Here is a 19,680-nt window from a genome sequence, read left to right as displayed (position 1 = left end):
AGTCTCTGATCCACCTCTACGCAGACGACACCATTCTGTATACTTCCGGCCCTTCTTTGGACACTGTGTTAACAACCCTCCAGGCAAGCTTCAATGCCATACAACTCTCCTTCCGTGGCCTCCAATTGCTCTTAAATACAAGTAAAACTAAATGCATGCTCTTCAACCGATCGCTACCTGCACCTACCCGCCTGTCCAACATCACTACTCTGGACGGCTCTGACTTAGAATACGTGGACAACTACAAATACTTAGGTGTCTGGTTAGACTGTAAACTCTCCTTCCAGACCCATATCAAACATCTCCAATCCAAAGTTAAATCTAGAATTGGCTTCCTATTTCGCAACAAAGCATCCTTCACTCATGCTGCCAAACATACCCTTGTAAAATTGACCATCCTACCAATCCTCGACTTTGGCGATGTCATTTACAAAATAGCCTCCAATACCCTACTCAACAAATTGGATGCAGTCTATCACAGTGCTATCCGTTTTGTCACCTAAGCCCCATATACTACCCACCATTGCGACCTGTACGCTCTCGTTGGCTGGCCCTCGCTTCATACTCGTCGCCAAACCCACTGGCTCCATGTCATCTACAAGACCCTGCTAGGTAAAGTCCCCCCTTATCTCAGCTCGCTGGTCACCATAGCATCTCCCACCTGTAGCACACGCTCCAGCAGGTATATCTCTCTAGTCACCCCCAAAACCAATTCTTTCTTTGGCCACCTCTCCTTCCAGTTCTCTGCTGCCAATGACTGGAACGAACTACAAAAATCTCTTAAATTGGAAACACTTATCTCCCTCACTAGCTTTAAGCACCAACTGTAAGAGCATCTTACAGATTACTGCACCTGTACATAGCCCACCTATAATTTAGCCCAAACAACTACCTCTTTCCCAACTGTATTTAATTAATTTATTTATTTTGCTCCTTTGCACCCCATTATTTTTATTTCTACTTTGCACATTCTTCCATTGCAAAACTACCATTCCAGTGTTTTACTTGCTATATTGTATTTACTTTGCCACCATGGCCTTTTTTGCCTTTACCTCCCTTCTCACCTAATTTGCTCACATTGTATATAGACTTTTTTTTTTTTCTGTATTATTGACTGTATGTTTGTTTTACTCCATGTGTAACTCTGTGTCGTTGTATGTGTCGAACTGCTTTGCTTTATCTTGGCCAGGTCGCAATTGTAAATGAGAACTTGTTCTCAACTTGCTTACCTGGTTAAATAAAGGTGAAATAAAAAAAATAAAATAAAATTCACTGGTCACCCCCAAAGCCGACTCCTTCTTTGGCCGCCTTTCCTTCCAGTTCTCTGCTGCCAATGACTGGAACGAATTGCAAAAATCACTGAAGCTGGAGACTTATATCTCCCTCACTAACTTTAAGCATCGGCTGTCAGAGCAGCTTACCGATCATTGCACCTGTACATAGCCAATCTGTAAATAGCCCACCAAACTACCTCATCTCCATATTGTTATTTATTTTTATGCTCCTTTGCACCCCAGTTTCTCTACTTGCACATTCATCTTCTGCACATGTATCACTCCAGTGTTTAATTGCTAAATTGTAATTATTTCACCACTATGGCCTATTTATTGCCTTACCTCCCTAATCTTACTACATTTGCACATACTGTATATATAACTTTTCTATTGTGTTATTGACTGTACATTTGTTTATTGACTGTACGTTTGTTTATCCCATGTATAACTCTGTGTTGTTTGTGTCACACTGCTTTGCTCTATCTTTGCCAGGTCGCAGTTGTAAATGAGAACTTGTTCTCAACTGGCCTACCTGATTAAATAAAGGTGAAATAAAAATAAAATAAAAAGTATAATTAAAAAAATTGACATATCTATTTTAATACAAAAACAAGCGTTTGCATCCCTATTTTCAAATTGGGGATGCAGCAGCTCCGTTTGCTCCATTGCTCAGGTGCCTATGCTGGTACCCTAAGCCTCTCACCCCACCTCCTGCTGGTACCCCAAGCCTCTCACCCACCTCCTCCTGGTACCCCAAGCCTCTCACCCACCTCCTCCTGGTACCCAGAGCCTCTCAACCCACCTCCTCCTGGTACCCCAAGCCTCTCACCCCACCTCCTCCTGGTACCCCAAGCCTCTCACCCTCCTCCTCCTGGTACCCCAAGCCTCTCACCCCGCCTCATTTAACATTTACATTTAAGTCATTTAGCAGACGCTCTTATCCAGAGCGACTTACAAATTCTCTCTCACCCCACCTCCTCCTGGTGCCCCAAGCCTCTCACCCCACCTCCTCCTGGTACCCCAAGGCTCTCACCCCACCTCCTCCTGGTACCCAAAGCCTCTCACCCCACCTCCTCCTGGTACCCAAAGCCTCTCACCCACCTCCTCCTGGTCCCCCAAGCCTCTCACCCCACCTCCTGGTACCCCAAGCCTCTCACCCCACCTCCTCCTGGTACCCAGAGCCTCTCAACCCACCTCCTCCTGGTACCCCAAGCCTCTCACCCCACCTCCTCCTGGTACCCCAAGCCTCTCACCCTCCTCCTCCTGATACCCCAAGCCTCTCACCCCGCCTCCTCCTGGTACCCCAAGCCTCTCACCCCACCTCCTCCTGGTGCCCCAAGCCTCTCACCCCACCTCCTCCTGGTACCCTAAGCCTCTCAGCCCACCTCCTCCTGGTGCCCCAAGCCTCTCACCCCACCTCCTCCTGGTACCCCAAGCCTCTCAGCCCACCTCCTCCTGGTACCCCAAGCCTCTCAGCCCACCTCCTCCTGGTACCCCAAGCCTCACAGCAGGAACTGGTGCTGGACTTGGATCACTGCTGTTGGTTTGGATTCATGCGCTGGTCCTGCTAGTGTTGTGCTGGTTTGACTGTAGCATTGGACAGGTTTTGCTGTAGCCTGTTCCTCTGCTGTAGCCTGTTCCTCTGCTGTAGCCTGTTCCTCAGCCCTAGCCATTAAAACAGCCAACACCTGCCACTGGGGATGAATGTCATATTTCCACATTACACAGTGATTTGTGGTAGCTAACTTTGCCATTACTAGAGAGACTACATGATGTCTTGTTTCTCATATCAGCTGACGCTATCAAATCACAGAAATTACATCTACCATCAACGGAATCTTTCTCATCTTGTCTTCTCTGGAATTGAAGAAGTGAAGAAAGCGGTACATAATTTAGCATGCGGGCCATCCTTGTTTTTTTCACATGTACTGTACTGATGTGATGCCTCTGGAAGGGAACAGAAATGGGAATCTTTCAATGACTTTCTCTGTGGGAGAGAAAACACAGTAGAAACCCTTGTGTTGAGCTGTCAGACAACATTCCAAACCCAAGTTCGGTCCTTTCAAAATAAATGAAGGTGTTGTGTTGGATTAAAAATGTGTCACGAGAACAACATGTGTTACCCCACCATATGATCATTACATTGTAGTGTGCAGTCATTGTATTTTGAATGATGCCATGCGCTGACTCTGTGAAATGGAATAACACTGTTGAAAGGGAAGTAGATTTTTAACATGGAGGTTTGGAGTCAATATATGAGATTTGGAACCTGGTTGTGTGCTTGTGTGTTTCTGTGAGTGTATGTGTGTGTGTGTGTGTGTGTGTGTGTGTGTGTGTGTGTGTGTGTGTGTGTGTGTGTGTGTGTGTGTGCAGTATATTCTAGTCAGTCAGAAAAACAAAATAATTGCAAAGTGTCCCTTATGGAAGGTCTGTAGGGTGACTGAAATGAGAACAGATTAGGTCTCAGAATCCTAGAGTAAACATTGCCCTCTGTTTCACCCACCCCAGTGTGACCCTGTCCCAAAAGCGGCAGAGGACAAAACAAATGTTTATGCCGCTTTATTTAATTTCTTCCTGATCACAGCATAGTTCCTGTGGGAATTTACACCACCACCACCAACTCCACTGGCAACCATACATGTTGTTTATGCTACAGCAACTGTACATAATATGCAGGCCACTGTTTTGAATGTACAGCCATTGTTGATGTGGTGATGATATTGATGTGTACTGTACACTCAGATGGTGGAGTGGATCAAACGTATTTTTCTGAAGCTAACAAACTCGAATTGTGAATTATGACATTAAAAAAATTGTGTTACAGTCATCACCACATTTGTCCTGAAGTTTAACTTGCTTCTTCTGTCCTTTTCTCTAGGCTCCCAACATGTTTACACTGAATATGACCGCTGCCCAGCCAATGCACCTCATCATCACCACAGACTCAAAGCAGATCATATACACTGAGGCCCATGCTAACACGGATGTCAGCATTTACGTAAGTACCACCTCTCCTTATGTAAGTGTTGCCTTTTGCCTCCTACTTGTTTCCTTAGGGGTTTGCATCTGTTAGTATAACAGCATCACATTAAGTCAGTGTATGAAGAGTATGAAGACTATCTATGCAAATTATTATTCCAGAAATATTACACTAGCTGGGAGGAAAGTAGGTGCTAACTTCAACATCTTAGGCTATTAGACTTACATCTAAATGCCCAATAGCCTCTGTTGCAATAGAGAAGGATCTCGGGAGGTATGACTGCATTGAAACTGATAGCTGGCTAATGGGAGCTTGGTGAGGGCTGGGAGTCTTGCCTGGCATTTCTCCTGTTCCTGCCAGCTGAGCTGCTCTGCTCTGTTTAGCGCTAGTGTTTGGAGCTTGGGGAGGGGGGGGGGGGGGGGGGGGGTAGAGCCTCACTGCCAGGCCTCCCTACTTCCATCGTTAACCAGGAGAGAAATGCTTTCCTGCAGGGCCAGATGGGCCAGCTGTATGACATAGCAACCAGCCGCAGCTGTGCAACCCCCCGGGCCAGTTTGGAGAAGCAATTACCCTTGTTAGTTTAGTTTTGTGGTCCCTAAGGACCTGTATGTATTTTATATATGGTTAACATCCTACAAAGGGTCTCAGAGTGTGTTGGAGTAGGGAGCGATCAGAACAAGCTAATACCCACTGGGAACAAACGTGGTTTCAAAATAATTTGTCAATGTATTGGGACATGGAATCTATGTGGAAAATTCATTGGATTTGAAAAAAGTCATCAAGGTAAATTGTTGTTTTGAGGTGAAATGACAGGATTCTGTCACCATGGTAACACACGTTCAACATTGACAAACCTTGTGTAAAATATGTTGAATTTGTACCTTTGAAACAATGTCAGATCTTCAACATTGCATCCACTATCATAAAAAAACAATAAGCTGGGCAGCACCTTCTACTGGAGTCTATCTACAACTATTCATTTGTTCTCTCACCCAAGGTTTTAGCTCAGCCGTGCTTAGCTTCGACCAAACATTGTCACTGACTCCTACCAATGTGCTATCGTGAGAATGATTATTGATAGATCTCTTAATACCTAATATATTCACTGTTGCTATCAAAAGACATGCCAAAGGCTAGGTTTAACAGAACAAATGAAATGTGACCAAACTTTATAAGTCATATGTCCTCAATGATGCTATTTAGGTCTATATAGCATTTGCAAAGTCAACAACAGCTTTTGTTTCAATTTAATCCAGTGTTCAACAAATTAATAATCTGATATGTTGGATTCAAGTCTCCATCTAAGGCAAATCAAACTTTAAATACACTTTAAATAATATATTCTTTAACTTCAATGTTTGGTTGAGATGTAGACGTGAGTCCAACATATCAATTATTAATTTGTGGTAAAACTGGAATTAAAACCAGACTAAATATACATCTCATTCAAATGTTGATATATTGTTGCGTTGTCAACCAAACACAATTCAATAATACTTTTGTAGTATAGTAAATAGCCTGAGGCTATCTTAGAATCTAATGTAACAGTATTTATTCAACCTTAAAATCAGTGACACATCCATGGCCACATATTGAACTATAAATGTCTTCTTATGTAATCATAGAACGTGTGCATGTTCAAGATGATAGTATGCAAAGGTTGCAGGTCTGTGGAGAGCTTCACAATTGCTATAATAGTCAGAATAGTCAGAATCTTGAACAGCATTGACCACTTGCACTATGTACTTATAATCTCAACTGCAATCCAGGTCATCTGGTCATTAGATGAAGAACAGTGATAACACATTCAATTGTATAAATCCAAAATATCTGACATTGTACACCCATTTGAAGTTTGTTGTGCTTTTAAATGGTTGAAAGCATAGTGATAACACATTGGGAATTCAACAACCTTCTGCCTGTCATTTTGAGTAGGTGAATAAATATCTCAACAAACTATTACTCACATTTCCACGTTAATGTGACATAGTTTGCCCAGTGGGTCGTCTCAGTCATACACTGGATGTAGAGTGTTATAGTGGAGACATTAACTTGAGTATTGTGTTGTTTCAATCATCCCAGAAAGAGATGACTCCATAAGAGAGATTGTGCATCTCAAAGGGTTTCGTCTTGTCATTAGAATATTGGAAATGAAGCAGAAGGGAAAGTGTGCATCTCTAGGACTGATAGGATGTTTTGTTTGGAAGTTTGAGTAAATGATAGTGTTAGTGATTTGGGATCCCTGCCTGGGAATTTAACCAACCCTTGTCTGCAGGCATACAGAACTCTTGCTTTTCATCACAATGAAAGCTGAGAGTTCAGACAAAGTCCACAGCACAGCACATCCTCCTCTTGAGCTCTGCTTCTCACACAAGGGGTAAAATAACTAACTTTATCTTTTATCTATTTCAACCCTCTAGTCTCTGTTTAAGTTGGCCATATCAACTTCTCAATAACCTTCCACGATAAATAGGACTATTCAATGTTTACAACACTGTCAGCAGTCTGTGGTATAGCCTTTAATGTCCTGCAGATAGGGGGGACATTGCACATGAAGAGGGGATGTTTTTGTGGGATGGAAGGACGGGATAGTGTGTAGTGGATCACTGGGGAGTGTTACCATTTTAAGGAAGAAGGAAACAGCATCTGGTGTGTGTCTGAGGAAGTGCGTCACGTGGCTGACAGATCTGCTGGTTACTTGCCTAGTGTTCTATCCAGCTGTGACCGGGACAGGCACAAGACACCGCACACACTCAGATGGGACTGAGTACATTTGCTTACATTCACAAAAAGCCACCAACCTGTTGGTTCAACATCAAGGTTCAAGGTCTCTCAACTTCAATTGTCCCTCAAATCCTAACTGTTTTAGAAGTTGACGATTGTTCCCCATCTAATATGGGGTAGTTTACCATTACACCAAGTCATAATACACTGTGGTCTCTCTCCCTACTATGTTACGTAAGAGTTAATTATCCCTCTGGAATTGTCCCCTGAACGCCCTCGTGGAGACAGTTCAGGATGCGTCTTCGGAGCCAAAGGGACAGAGACAGAGACGGATAGACAGGCGAGTGGCCTTGTCCCGAACCTAATCTCTGTTGGATGGGTGCCTGTTCTAAACAGCCCATCAGATAGCTCTCTCTGACAGAGACTTATATCCCCCCGACTCCAGGCTCATTCAGCCCCTCTGGATCAGGCAAAGGGAAGTCTAATCTGAAAAGTTTTTGGAAGCGCCACTCCTTGCTCGGACTACTTCCTGTCATGCAATATATCCCCGGGCTGTGCCATGTCGAACTCTGACCCCAAGGAGACAAATTCCTGTCTATATTGTTCTTTCTCTCATTCATCGATCGCTCTCACTCTTTTTCTCTCTTCCTGACTTACTCCTTTCTCCGCCTCTCCTCCTCTCCCTCCATTGTGATGTGTTTTATTTTTTTGTCCTCGTAGTTTCTTGTCTTTCTATTTCGATCCAATCTAAACCAAATATACACGCATGAGAAGGACCAATCAATCACACAGGTTTCCTTGGCTTTCAGCAGAGCCTTCTGGCTGCAGCCGGCAGGCCTTCAGACACACACACACACACACACACACACACACACACACACACACACACACACACACAGCTAACATGAAGATCCAGAAAGAAAACAATCAGTGGTCTTTTTTCCAGACCTCAGTTTTCAGCCTAACATCTGGATCACCAGGAAATACATGGACTTTGTTCCTCCAACTCCAAACACAACGACTGCTGCTCTCTCCCCCTTCCCTGGCCTCTTCTTGGCAAAACACTGAGCACATACCTCCTGTGAGTTTGTGCAATGCAGCATAGCTAATTGTGTTTGTTGTTGTTTTCATGATATCCATTATCATGAAATTAATTGTAGTAACACAGCAGACCTATTTAAGTCCCCCCATTCCAGAACAAGATGTCCATCTGTGTGCTACAGTAGCTGGAATGCAACGGTAATAGCTATGAGAACATTGATTGGGGAGAAAATGGAGCCATTGTTGAGACAGGATTCAAAGGGAAATAGATATCTGCTGAATGCCATCCATCTGCTCTGTATAGTATATACATTGACTAGTCTAAACCTCTTGGACTAATGATGGCATGTTTTTTTTATATGCTTTTAGAAGTATAGCTGTCTTTTACAGCTATGAGTTCCGAATGTCTTTTTAAAATTCCAATTCAATTCTTGAATTTGAATTGAATTTGAATTGGCCACACCCCACAGGAAGCAGCATTTGAATTGAATTGGAATTAAAGAAAGTATCATTTAATTCAATAAAATTCAAATGGCTAATTTAGTACTATACATATGTTTATTTTTGACATATGGAGATCAATACTATCTAAAACATATGGATGGAACAGATTGTTTAAGACTCATTCTCCTTACATGTATTTAAAATAATTTCAGTAGTCTGGAAATATTCTAAGATCCTTTTGTAGGTTTAGAATTATTCATAATTCACTTACATCTCATACAAAATTCCCAGAATGCAAAAAAAAACTACAGAATGGAAGGGATCAACCTAATCTAATGAGAAAAATACAAAAAAAGACTTGTGACAAGAATATTTGAAATGGTATCCGTATTCTTTGCAGTAATAAGTGGAAGCTGTTTTTGGTAAAAGATTTGTCAAAGGAATACGACTTTCATGCTTAATATCTCAGTTGAATTTAATGTCTCAGTTGAAATTATACTTCTTTTCATTCAAATTTTGCTTCCTGTGGGGTGTGTTCAATTAAAATGTAAATTTCAATGAATGGGTTGAATTAAGAAATTCAGAATTGATCCTAACCCTGGCACGACTCTTAGGTTACACTGAAACGTCACTTAACCGCCCCATTACAGTAGACCCCCTACTTGAGTGATTCATCTACAATCCATTATTCCTCTAGCCTGGCGGGGGAACAGGGGAATGTGTGCTGTGGTGTGTATGCGCTAGGCTGGATGTATATATGTATACCCGTATGGAGCCAGATTCCAGCCGACTCCACTGACGCACGGAGTTAAAAAGGTCCCATTTCCCAGCCCCACTCAGGAAGCAAAGGAAAGACCTTGGCTCCAACTGGGTTGTGCAAACAGGCTCGTGGACACTTTACCATAATAAACATTCCTTTTCAAATGGCCCTGCTCTGCTCAGAAAATAAAGAGAGCGAGAGAGAGAGAAAAAGAGAGATCAATAGACAGGCAGAAAGAGGGAGAGAGGGAGGAGGGTGAGGAAGAGGGAGGGGGTGCATGCTTTAATGTGGCTGTTGTCAGACACATTGGGCAAACATGAGTTAGCAGGCTCTAAATAAGGCTCTGACAAGCAGAGCTGTCTGGCCCTCCTAGAGGTAGTGTCTTAATGACTTAGGGCTGTATATAAAAAAATTATCCCTCCATGTACATAAAGGAAACAAAAAAGAATGTAGTGGATCATGTTAACAGACATATTCAGTCATATTCAATTGCCTTGTACATGTAGTGTATTTGTTGATAAACTACTGCCTAGGCACACACGTCTTCTCTAAGAAAACTGGGAAAAATATACTTGTGAGAATAACCTGAGAATAGTAGGAAATTAGTAGTTTGTACATTTTTATAGCAGCCTCCTTAATACTCTTCTATGATTTAGTTTGACCAGGGGTCAAAGAGATACTGGGTATCATTATTGCAATAGAGGTTCAATTGATTTGAACCTATAGAATCATAACTTGACATGCAATAATAGATAGATGGTCAAAGTCTTGAAATTAAATGTCGAATGTATTTTCCTTTACTCACCAGGTGGCAAATGACTCCAATATGCAAATCATGGGTACAATTGTGAACGTCCAGAAAAAAGACTTTCCCACAGAAAATAAAGATATAGTGAGGTGGGCCACCGAGAAGTTTGGTGGGGTGACGTCCTTCACCACCATCCAGAACCCGATGAGCATCGCTTCCACAGGGAGAGAGGGTGAGACAGATACATACAACGTTCCTCAAACTTACACAATTCTCAAGTCCTTTTTTTGCTTTGTTTGTTAAGATAAACTGTGGCGGAATATTGGCAGATAATGTAACACATCTGAATAATAAATGTTAATGATTTTACAGGAACAAGACTCCTTCCAACTGGCTCCATCAACTGTACTCTTGAAAACGAATGGCATGCGCTCAAGCACTATCTGAAGTTAGAATCAAACATACGTTTGCTCAAATCCTGCTCGAACCAGCTTCCCCACAGCCACACTGAGAAAGAACTGTACATCGTCAACATCCCTGAGGATGTCAGCATTCGGTACGACACCGAAGAGTCTCTTGGCTGAAAACATTAGCAACACATTCCATGATAGTGGCATTATATAGGTGATTGTAATGTGTGTTGGTGCTCTTGAACTGTAAAGTAACATACTATTTTGTTATTCCAGCCTTGTCTCTGTGCACGTCATCAGTGAGAGGCAGATCAGTCTGTTCCTAAGAGGACCCCAGGGTACCGTGTGGAGCATCCATGACCCAAAGCACACCAGCTTCAGTGTAAGCACTGGACAACATCTACTGCTGGCTAAATTGTAGTATCAATGTCTGAAACGGAATCACCAATGACTCATATGTTACCTGCATTTTTTCTGGTGTTCATTTCATGCCCAGTTATGCATGCATAACTTAAATTATTCTATGTGACTGACAAAGTTGTCCTATAGAAATGGAAAAATACTCTCTACTATATATGGTTAATTTGATCTCTCTTTCCCACTCTCTTTCTCGCTCAGTCCAACAACGTGATCCTGCTTGCTGCCACCAGCATGATGCATAAGATCCCTCCCACTATCACCATCTCCACAGACAGTGCTGATGCTGTACAGAAGACGGCCTTGGACCATTTCAGAGCCAGTACCATCACCAGCTACTCTGAGATCCGAACCGAGGGCACCATGGTCACACTGGTCCTAGGGAATAAGGACCAAACTTCAGGTAAGATACAGCTAGAGACACAGTGAGCATACAGTGCCTTGCAAAAGTATTCATCCACTTTGGCGTTTTTCCTATTTTGTTGCATTACAACCTGTAATTTAAATCGATTTTTAGTTGGATTTCATGTAATGGACATACACAAAATCATCCAAATTGGTGAAGTGAAATGAAGAAAAGAACTTGTTGAAGACATGTTTTATTTATTTACGGAAAAGGGGTGCGTGCATACGTACAGTATTCACCCCATTTGCTATAAAGCCCCTAAATAAGATCTGGTGCAACCAATTACCTTCAGAAGTCACATAATTAGTTAAATAAAATCCATTTGTGTGCAATCTAAGTGTCACATGATCTGTCACATGTCAGTGTGTACACCTGTTCTGAAAGGCCCCAGAGTCTGCAACACCACTAAGCAAGGGGCACCACCAAGAAAGGGACACCATGAAGACCAAGGAGCTCTCCAAACAGGTCAGGGACAAAGTTGTGGAGAAGTACAGATCAGGGTTGGGTTACAGAAAAATATCAGAAACTTTGAACATCCCATGGAGCACCACTAAATTCATTATTTAAAAAAATGAAAGAACATGGCACCACAACAAACCTGCCAAGAGAGGGCGCCCACCAAAACTCACGGACCAGGCAAGGAGGGCATTAATCAGAGAGGCAACAAAGAGACCAAATATAACCCTGAAGGAGCTGCAAAGCTCCACAGCAGATATTTGAGTGTCTGTCCATGGGACCACTTTAAGCCGTACACTCCACAGAGCTGGGCTTTACAGAAGAGTGGCCAGAAAAAAGCCATTGCTTAAAGAAAAAAATAAGCAAACACTCGCCAAAAGGCATATGGGAGACTCCCAAATATGGGAGACTCCCAAGGAAAACTCTATGTCTGGCGCAAACCCAACACCTCCCATCACACCGAGAACACCATCCTGCAGGGACTGGGAAACTGGTCAGAATTGAAGGAATGATGGATGGCGCTCAATACGGGGAAATTCTTGATGGAAACCTGTTTCAGTCTTTCAGAGATTTGAGACTGGGACAGAGGTTCACCTTCCAACAGGACAATGACCCTAAGCGTGCACTCGAGTGGTTTAAGGGGAAACATTTAAATGTCTTGGAATCGCCTAGTAAAAGCCCAGACCTCAATCCAATTGAAAATCTGTGGTATGACTTAAAGATTGCTGTACACCAGCGGAACCCATCCAACTTGACTTGAAGGAGTTGGAGCAGTTTTACCCTGAAGAATAGGCAAAAATCCCAGTGGCTAGATGTGCCAAGCTTACAGAGACATACCCCAAGAGACTTGCAGCTGTAATTGCTGCAAAAGATGGCTCTGCAAAGTATTGACTTTTGGGAAGGGGGGGGAGTGAATAGTTATGCATGCTCAAGTTATTTTTTGTTGTCTTATTCCTTGTTTGTTTCACAATAAAACATATTTTGCATATTCAAAGTGGTAGGCATGCTGTGTAAATCAGATGATACAAACCCCCATAAAATCTATTTTAATTCCAGGTTGTAAATAGGGAAAATGTCAAGGGGGTGAATACTTTCAGAAGCCACTGTAGTACTATTAGCCTCTAGCAAGGGTAGAATGACTAGGGAGTTGTGTTATGACACCGTTCCTGTCAATTGTCTGTAAACTTGCCCAAACAGTAAATCCAAATTCAGAGTGACCCGTTCAACAAGAACATAACTGCTCATATTGTTGTTTGGTATAATGGTGCAAAACTGCAGTAAAAATATGCTTTAGTAAGCTCTCAGTAATTGGTAGCTAACAGTATGACATTGTTGCCAGCTAGCTCCTGTAGTAGACTAGATCCTGTACTAGACTGGCTCCTGTAGTAGACTAGCTCCTGTACTAGACTGGCTCCTGTAGTAGACTAGCTCCTGCACTAGACTGGGTCCTGTAGTAGACTAGCTCCTGTACTAGACTGGCTCCTGTAGTAGACTAGCTCCTGTACTAGACTGGCTCCTGTAGTAGACTGGCTCCTGTAGTAGACTAGCTCCTGTACTAGACTAGCCCTGTACTAGACTAGCTCCTGTACTAGACTAGCTCCTGTACTAGACTAGCTCCTGTAGTAGACCAGCTCCTGTACTAGACTAGTTCTGTACTAGACTGGCTCTGTACTAGACTAACTCTGTACTAGACTGGCTCTGTACTAGACTAGCTCTGTACTAGACTGGCTCTGTACTAGACTAGCTCTGTACTAGACTAGCTCTGTACTAGACTTGCTCCTGTAGTAGACTAGCCCCTGTACTAGACTAGCTCTGTACTAGACTAGCTCTGTACTAGACTGGCTCTGTACTAGACTAGCTCCTGTACTAGACTAGCTCTGTACTAGACTGGCTCCTGTAGTAGACTTGCTCCTGTAGTAGACTGGCTCCTGTAGTAGACTGGCTCCTGTAGTAGACTGGCTCCTGTAATAGACTAGCTCTGTACTACACTAGCTCTGTACTAGACTAGCTCTGTAGTAGACTGGCTTGCTTTGCCAACATTATTATTATTATTATTTAGGGTTAGGGTGTTTATTAACTAATCAGTTCAACTAATCTATATGGTGCACCAATCCTGTAGTATCCTGTACAAATGGATTTTTACTGTCGGGTGATTTTTGTGTCTTGCTGTCTCAGTCACAGAGGCTGCACCAACCAAGACAACCCCATCGCCCCCCAGCCCGCCTCAGATGCCTCTACTCATGCAACTGTACACCTCTCCAGACTACCGCTCCCCTCTGGACCCCAACACCAAGGTGCAGAGCGACAAGAGGATCTACGCAGAGGTGAGAGCCCTTTTATTTATTTCACTCCAGCACCCTCCCGCTCTTAGTAATCCACTCCCAGTTCCTCAGCCGTGCCCACATTCTCACCCCCTAAGCCCTGCACACCTTCACAACTGCATGACTCCGAACACAGAGAGCAAACATCTCTTCCATAGTATGGCAAACTAGACAGGTATTCATGTTTGAGAGAGAACTTGTTCGAGAATAATTTTGATAGTATCGTACAATTTATGTACAGTATATAACAACATGCATGATAGAGCATGACCATATACAGTTATGAGAGCAAATACATCCACCAACATCTCCCACCAGGCCTGCTCTACGCTACAAAACAACACCCATACTGTAGTGTATGCAAACATTTCCAGGACTCCAAACATCCCTCTCCTCTCCAGATCTCAGGGCGGACACTGGGGGAGATTGTCCTGACCATCAAGGTGATCAACTGCTCGGTGCGCTCCAAGGGTTCTTGCCCGGTGGTGAGGGACATGCCCTTCAGGCCAGAGGTATGCTCCTCCACCGTGTGCCCCAACAGTACCAGGGTTAGCTTCTCCTTAGAGCTGCTCCAAGACCTGGCCTCCACTAGCTGGGACCTGGAGTGCTCCGTCAAACTCTGCTTCAGCGAGGTATGTAGGTGGAGGAGATATGGGTGGTGGGGGGAAAGAGGGGTATTGCTTTATTGACTTATAGGACACAATATTTTGCTGTAATTTATTTTTGTATCTTTTCTTTAATAAAAAAAATTGGTGTGCCGAAACATCCAAATAGATGTTTCCATTGAGCATTTATTCATTAAATCTGAAGTTTTTCTCTGACACATTTATTTCAACATCATAACAGTAGCTATGCTTCTAGTACATGTACTTTTAGAGTTAGACTGAAATATCATAAGCAGAGTAGATTCTTAAAGTAATAGTGTGTACCAGCATGTTTAACTAAACGATGTTAATTCTAAGCTGTAGCTTAGTCAACAAGCCAAATCTCCAGTGAACTTTCACTTCATCATCAAGGCATTTTTGGTGTTTCGAGTTTACTTTAGTAATTTTTAGTTTCTTTGTCAACAAAGTACACTTAATGATCGGTTTGTATCACTCTCTCTTTTGGTAATGTCTTGTAGAAATGTGGAGATGGAGGAAGAGTGAAGAGGAACTTGGAGGTCACCCAGACATACATCCCGCCACCAAGTGAGTTCAGTTTTAACTGCAAAGTTTTTTTTGTTTGTTGTTGTACTGCAGTTTGTCCTTCTGGCAACCCTGTCCTAACATTTACAGTACACATGATAATCCCATTGTTAGTCCTAATCAAGATTCATAAATTCATATTTGGGTGTATTTTAAAACACGACTCTTCTCTGTCGTTGAGATGACCCTACCTTCCCCTATTCTGCGCAATCGTTTTTCCTTTAAATAAAAAAAAAAGAAAGACAGTCAAATGAAATCACCACTAACACTGCTGTCAAATGCAACAGTAGGAGAGACACCGCATTGTCCTCCTCAATCCTCAATAATTCCTTTATCGGAACATTCCATCATCCATTTAATTCTGGCCACAGCAGAGCCTGGCTGGCTTGTCTGTCCATCTCGGTTGTACTGCCTACCATCGAGCTCCACTCCAACGTTGGGCCCGTCATCATGCCGATGATGAGGTCAGGATATACAGAGAGAGACGGGTCATGGAGGGGATGTGAGGTGGGGCCTCCTCCTTAGGAAGGCCTGCAGCCTGACCTTGTGGCCACAATCAGCCAGTAATGACCCTCGGGGGGGGATCCATTGTGTCCGAGGTCTGGCTGCTGGGCCGTCTGTCCAAACATGGGCCCCGGGCCTGGCGCTATTGTCAGAGACAGAGGCCCTGAACACAAAAGGGGGAAGGTGTTACTCTTCAAAGGGGAGGACAATCTCCGGGCAGATGAGTCAGGAACAAATATCGCATTCCTCAACCTCTGTAAGCCCAGAAGGGAAACCCATCATTTTTTTGCAAAAAGGAAAAGAAAAGATGACAAACTTCAGGTTCATGTTTTGGCTTACCACACAGCTCCCCAAATTTGGCCAACAACTTATTTTTTCCTGCAATTTCCTCACACAGAAAAAGAGGTTACAGGTTGGATCATCAGCTGCTGTTGGTGTTTTAGGCTGATGCTGCCAGGCCCTCACTGCTCATTTTTGTTATTGTGTCCCTGTTTTGTCAGCCAACCCATTATGGTCCCTATGTCAAGGAAAGGTCATGTGAGTGCGTGGAGGGACTCAGGGACTTGCTGTGATGGTGGATGAAAGGGAATCCGTGGCAAGGGATCAACGTTTTTTCCCGTTAAACTTCAGGCAACTCCTCATTGACCTTAGCGCTCCTTTCATCCATGCCTGCCCACACAGTGCACACACCAAACAACTGGAGCCAACCAACTCTATGGGCTCTACGAATTGGTCGCCTACAGTCATGTAGTCAGTTCCACTCAGTTCTTCTACAGAATTCTGGCCAGAGAATTGGAGCTCAGTTGAGGCCGGCTGACTGCTGCTGGGAGCCTCGCCTGTTTTGATTGGCCAGGATATGGCTTCCCCTCAGCTGTCCTTCCTGTTTGGTAGCTGTCCCCCAGAGGACTCTTGGGAGTCGTAGTGTTGTAGCGCAGGCCTGCAGCTGTCCGTCCCCTCCACCCCACCTGCGACGCAGCTTCTACTTCCTGTCCCTGTTTGCTTTCCGGCCCATTCTGGAAAACAAATGTAAAAAATACTTTAAAACATGCTTCTGTTTAGACATGGACTGGGACAGGGCCTTTGAGTCGGTAATGCTGGTAGTAGATAATTCCCCTCCTATAAAGATGACTTTAATCACTTACAATCTAATTCATGAGATTTAATCGAAGGATGTAGCCCACATTAGATTCATTATGATGGTACACAAGCATTTCATTATGTTGTGACAGCAGAGCAGAGATGGATTTTAATAGGGTGAGGGGATGAATTATCTTAATTATTCTTATAGATTAATCCATGGAAACCATCAATAGCAATATTAACAGGCTTGCAGGATGATGGCAAGCGGTGCAGCCAAACAAACAGAATGCAGACCCTCATCCTTCCTGCATCCTGTCTTTCCTGTCCTTCAAGAAAAGAGAGAGCCTAGTGTAGTGCTGGGCCTAGTGTAAAGCACAGGGGAGAATGACTGTCATTGAAGCCATGGAAGTTCAAGGCTGACCGCGGTACTGCAGGCGTTGTTAGAAAACAGATGCCCCACTATAGTGAATGAAAAAATGGTAATCTGGTCAATCTTCTTGTAAATAAAATAGAAATTCAAGACAACCAATAATTGCTTCAAATACACCAAATGTATGTCCGCAAATACACCAAATGTATGTCCGCACGCAGAAGAACTTAAGGATAATTGAGTTGATAATGGCAGCCTGCAGTACCCCAGTCGGCATTCAACTTGAGTTACTCAATGAGAGGGGGCAGCACTGAGCCAGCCTGCAAAGTCACATTCTGGAGGGTCAGTGCTATCGGGGATCCTTGTGACGTCCCTACCCTCCTAACCCTTACAATAACCCTAACCTTAACTTTAACATAATCTTAACCCTTAACTATTTTACATGTCAACTTCAATGGGCGCATGTTATGTGAACATTTTATTATACTTAATTTGGCTATTGAGTCTTCACATAGGAATGTATGGTGTCACGTGATTGATGGCTTTGTCCATTCATATATTCAGTCATTGTTAAGACACAGGATGGCTCCTGCCCAGAGGATGGATGATTAGCTTCCTCCCAAATTCTCAGGATCCATGTTGGAGTGTGTGTGTGTGTGTGTGTGTGTGTGTGTGTGTGTGTCAGTGCCAGAGCTAGCAGCACATGGCCAGAGCCTGTTTTCAACGAAGCTGATTTGAGAGCTCCGTCGAGGGAGAGCAATTTTGCCTCAGCCATTGGCTTAAGAGTTGTTTTGTTTGCTCCTACGTCTGTAATTGCTGGAACAGCTTGTGTGGGACAATGCCACACACAGGCTGCCCAGGGGGCACTGCCAGGGCCAAGCAGTGTGACCACAAACTTAAATTCACATGATGAGAGAGCCAAAACTTCATCACATCAGTGATAACCATTTGTTTCCACAAACAGATTTGGCCTCAATTGTACAATGTGCAATGTGCTTGAGACAAAGAAAAATTCATGAGCTTGTAATGTTAACTGGTTGTGTGCTGGAAATGAGAAAATCATAGGAGGAATAATCTCTCAGTGATTCCACTGATATCCATGGATATCCAACAATTTTACTAAACACCTCAATGTGAGACATGAATTCATGTGTTTCTCCTGTGTGTTCTAGTGGAGTGTATTGACTTTGGTCTGTCAGCCGTGCTGGGCATTGCCTTTGGAGGTTTCCTGATCGGAGTTCTGCTCATTGGAGCTCTGTGGGTCATCAAGATCCGCACAGGTGAGTCGGAGTCTGCCCATCTCTTTTGTGGTGTTACGTTTACATATCATACAAAAGGGTTTTTCGAGGTCTATTTCCCTTTTCATTCAAACTTAATTTAAAACAGTATTATTTTGTTTTATGGGATCTAGGATACCCCACCGGACTGGATGTAGGGTCGACTACTGCAAACCTCTCGAGTAAGATGCTAGTCACTGTTTCTGGTTGATGTCAGTCCCAGTTAAACATATAGAGTTCTATTTTCCCTGAAGGGGGAAGAGTAAAGTAGGCAAACCATATCAATGAGGTAAACCTGTCTCCTCCTCCTTTTCTGATCTTTCTCATGATCACTATCCCTCAAACAACCAACCAACCAGTCAATCAGTCTTTATTATCCCAGAAGCAGTTGGTTTGCAAGCTGAAATTGAGTTTGACAAATTAGTTAACATGAATCAAAAAAATTGTCCTTTCTCTCCAGAATGTCCTTGCTCTCTGACCAGCAAACGGCAACCTGTCTCCAACAACCCCTCCCCTCTGAGAACAGTAGTGCCAACGCCAGCATTGGCAGCACTCAGAGCACGCCAACAAGCAGCATGGCATGACACCATCACCACCACCGTCTCCCCTCTCCGTCACACTGAGGGGGCTCCATGCTATTTGGTCACTCTTTCACAATGCTTAAGAAAGCATTACCCCCTCTCTTTAGTCACACCACATCACGCATCCTTCCTCATCAACCTGAGGGGGGTTAGGTCAGGGGGGGGCAGCTGTAGTCTAGTCTAGGCTCCTAACACCCTCCTCTCCGGCCTCCCAGCAAACGTTCCAGACTGGAAGTCAGAGAGGGTGGAAAAAAAAGGCCCTGGCTCCCAGCAACAGGAAAAACAAAGCATATCCCCAAGAACTAACAGGAAATTCACTGCATTCTTTTCAATGAATTGTGCCTCTCTGATGGCGGCACAATAAGTATCAGTCAGGGGGGGGGGGGGGGGGAGAGACAAAATATTGACTTTAAAAACATTATTAGATAAACTGTTTTGGCTCTCAACATCCACAATTGTTGTGATAGGAAATGTCAAGGCCCCTTTCTCCAGGCAATTTAGAGATAGATTCTGGACTGACATCCGTTCTTTGACGTTGACTGTAGTTTGAATTAAAATTTGTATTACTGTATATGGGTGGCTGGAAGACACCATGTCAGATTTAAAGATTTCAGACAGTAAAATATCCCATGTTCTCTTCCAACAACAAGGGGAATCTGTCTTCATGGGATTTAGGAAAGATTGGGAAAAGGCTACCTCT

General features: G+C 43.5%; 1 protein-coding gene across 1 annotated transcript in view; it reads left to right on the top strand.

The window, feature by feature from the left end:
- Positions 1–19,071, top strand: part of LOC115123071 (endoglin-like) — a 51,268-nt gene extending 32,197 nt beyond the window's left edge. The window contains 12 exon segments of the mRNA XM_029652371.2: positions 4,153–4,272; positions 10,032–10,203; positions 10,344–10,527; positions 10,658–10,763; positions 11,000–11,201; positions 13,836–13,984; positions 14,383–14,613; positions 15,105–15,171; positions 18,295–18,402; positions 18,534–18,581; positions 18,860–18,907; positions 18,910–19,071. Of these exon segments, the coding sequence (XP_029508231.2) occupies positions 4,153–4,272; positions 10,032–10,203; positions 10,344–10,527; positions 10,658–10,763; positions 11,000–11,201; positions 13,836–13,984; positions 14,383–14,613; positions 15,105–15,171; positions 18,295–18,402; positions 18,534–18,581; positions 18,860–18,907; positions 18,910–18,983 (1,509 nt within the window). The 3' untranslated portion in view covers positions 18,984–19,071.
- Positions 19,072–19,680: the final 609 nt, after the last annotated feature.

Source organism: Oncorhynchus nerka, linkage group LG4 (assembly GCF_034236695.1).
Source record: "Oncorhynchus nerka isolate Pitt River linkage group LG4, Oner_Uvic_2.0, whole genome shotgun sequence".
Classification (NCBI taxonomy): Eukaryota; Metazoa; Chordata; class Actinopteri; order Salmoniformes; family Salmonidae; genus Oncorhynchus; species Oncorhynchus nerka.
Note: the sequence above shows the minus strand (reverse complement) of the source record. Positions and strands in the feature narration are given on the sequence as shown.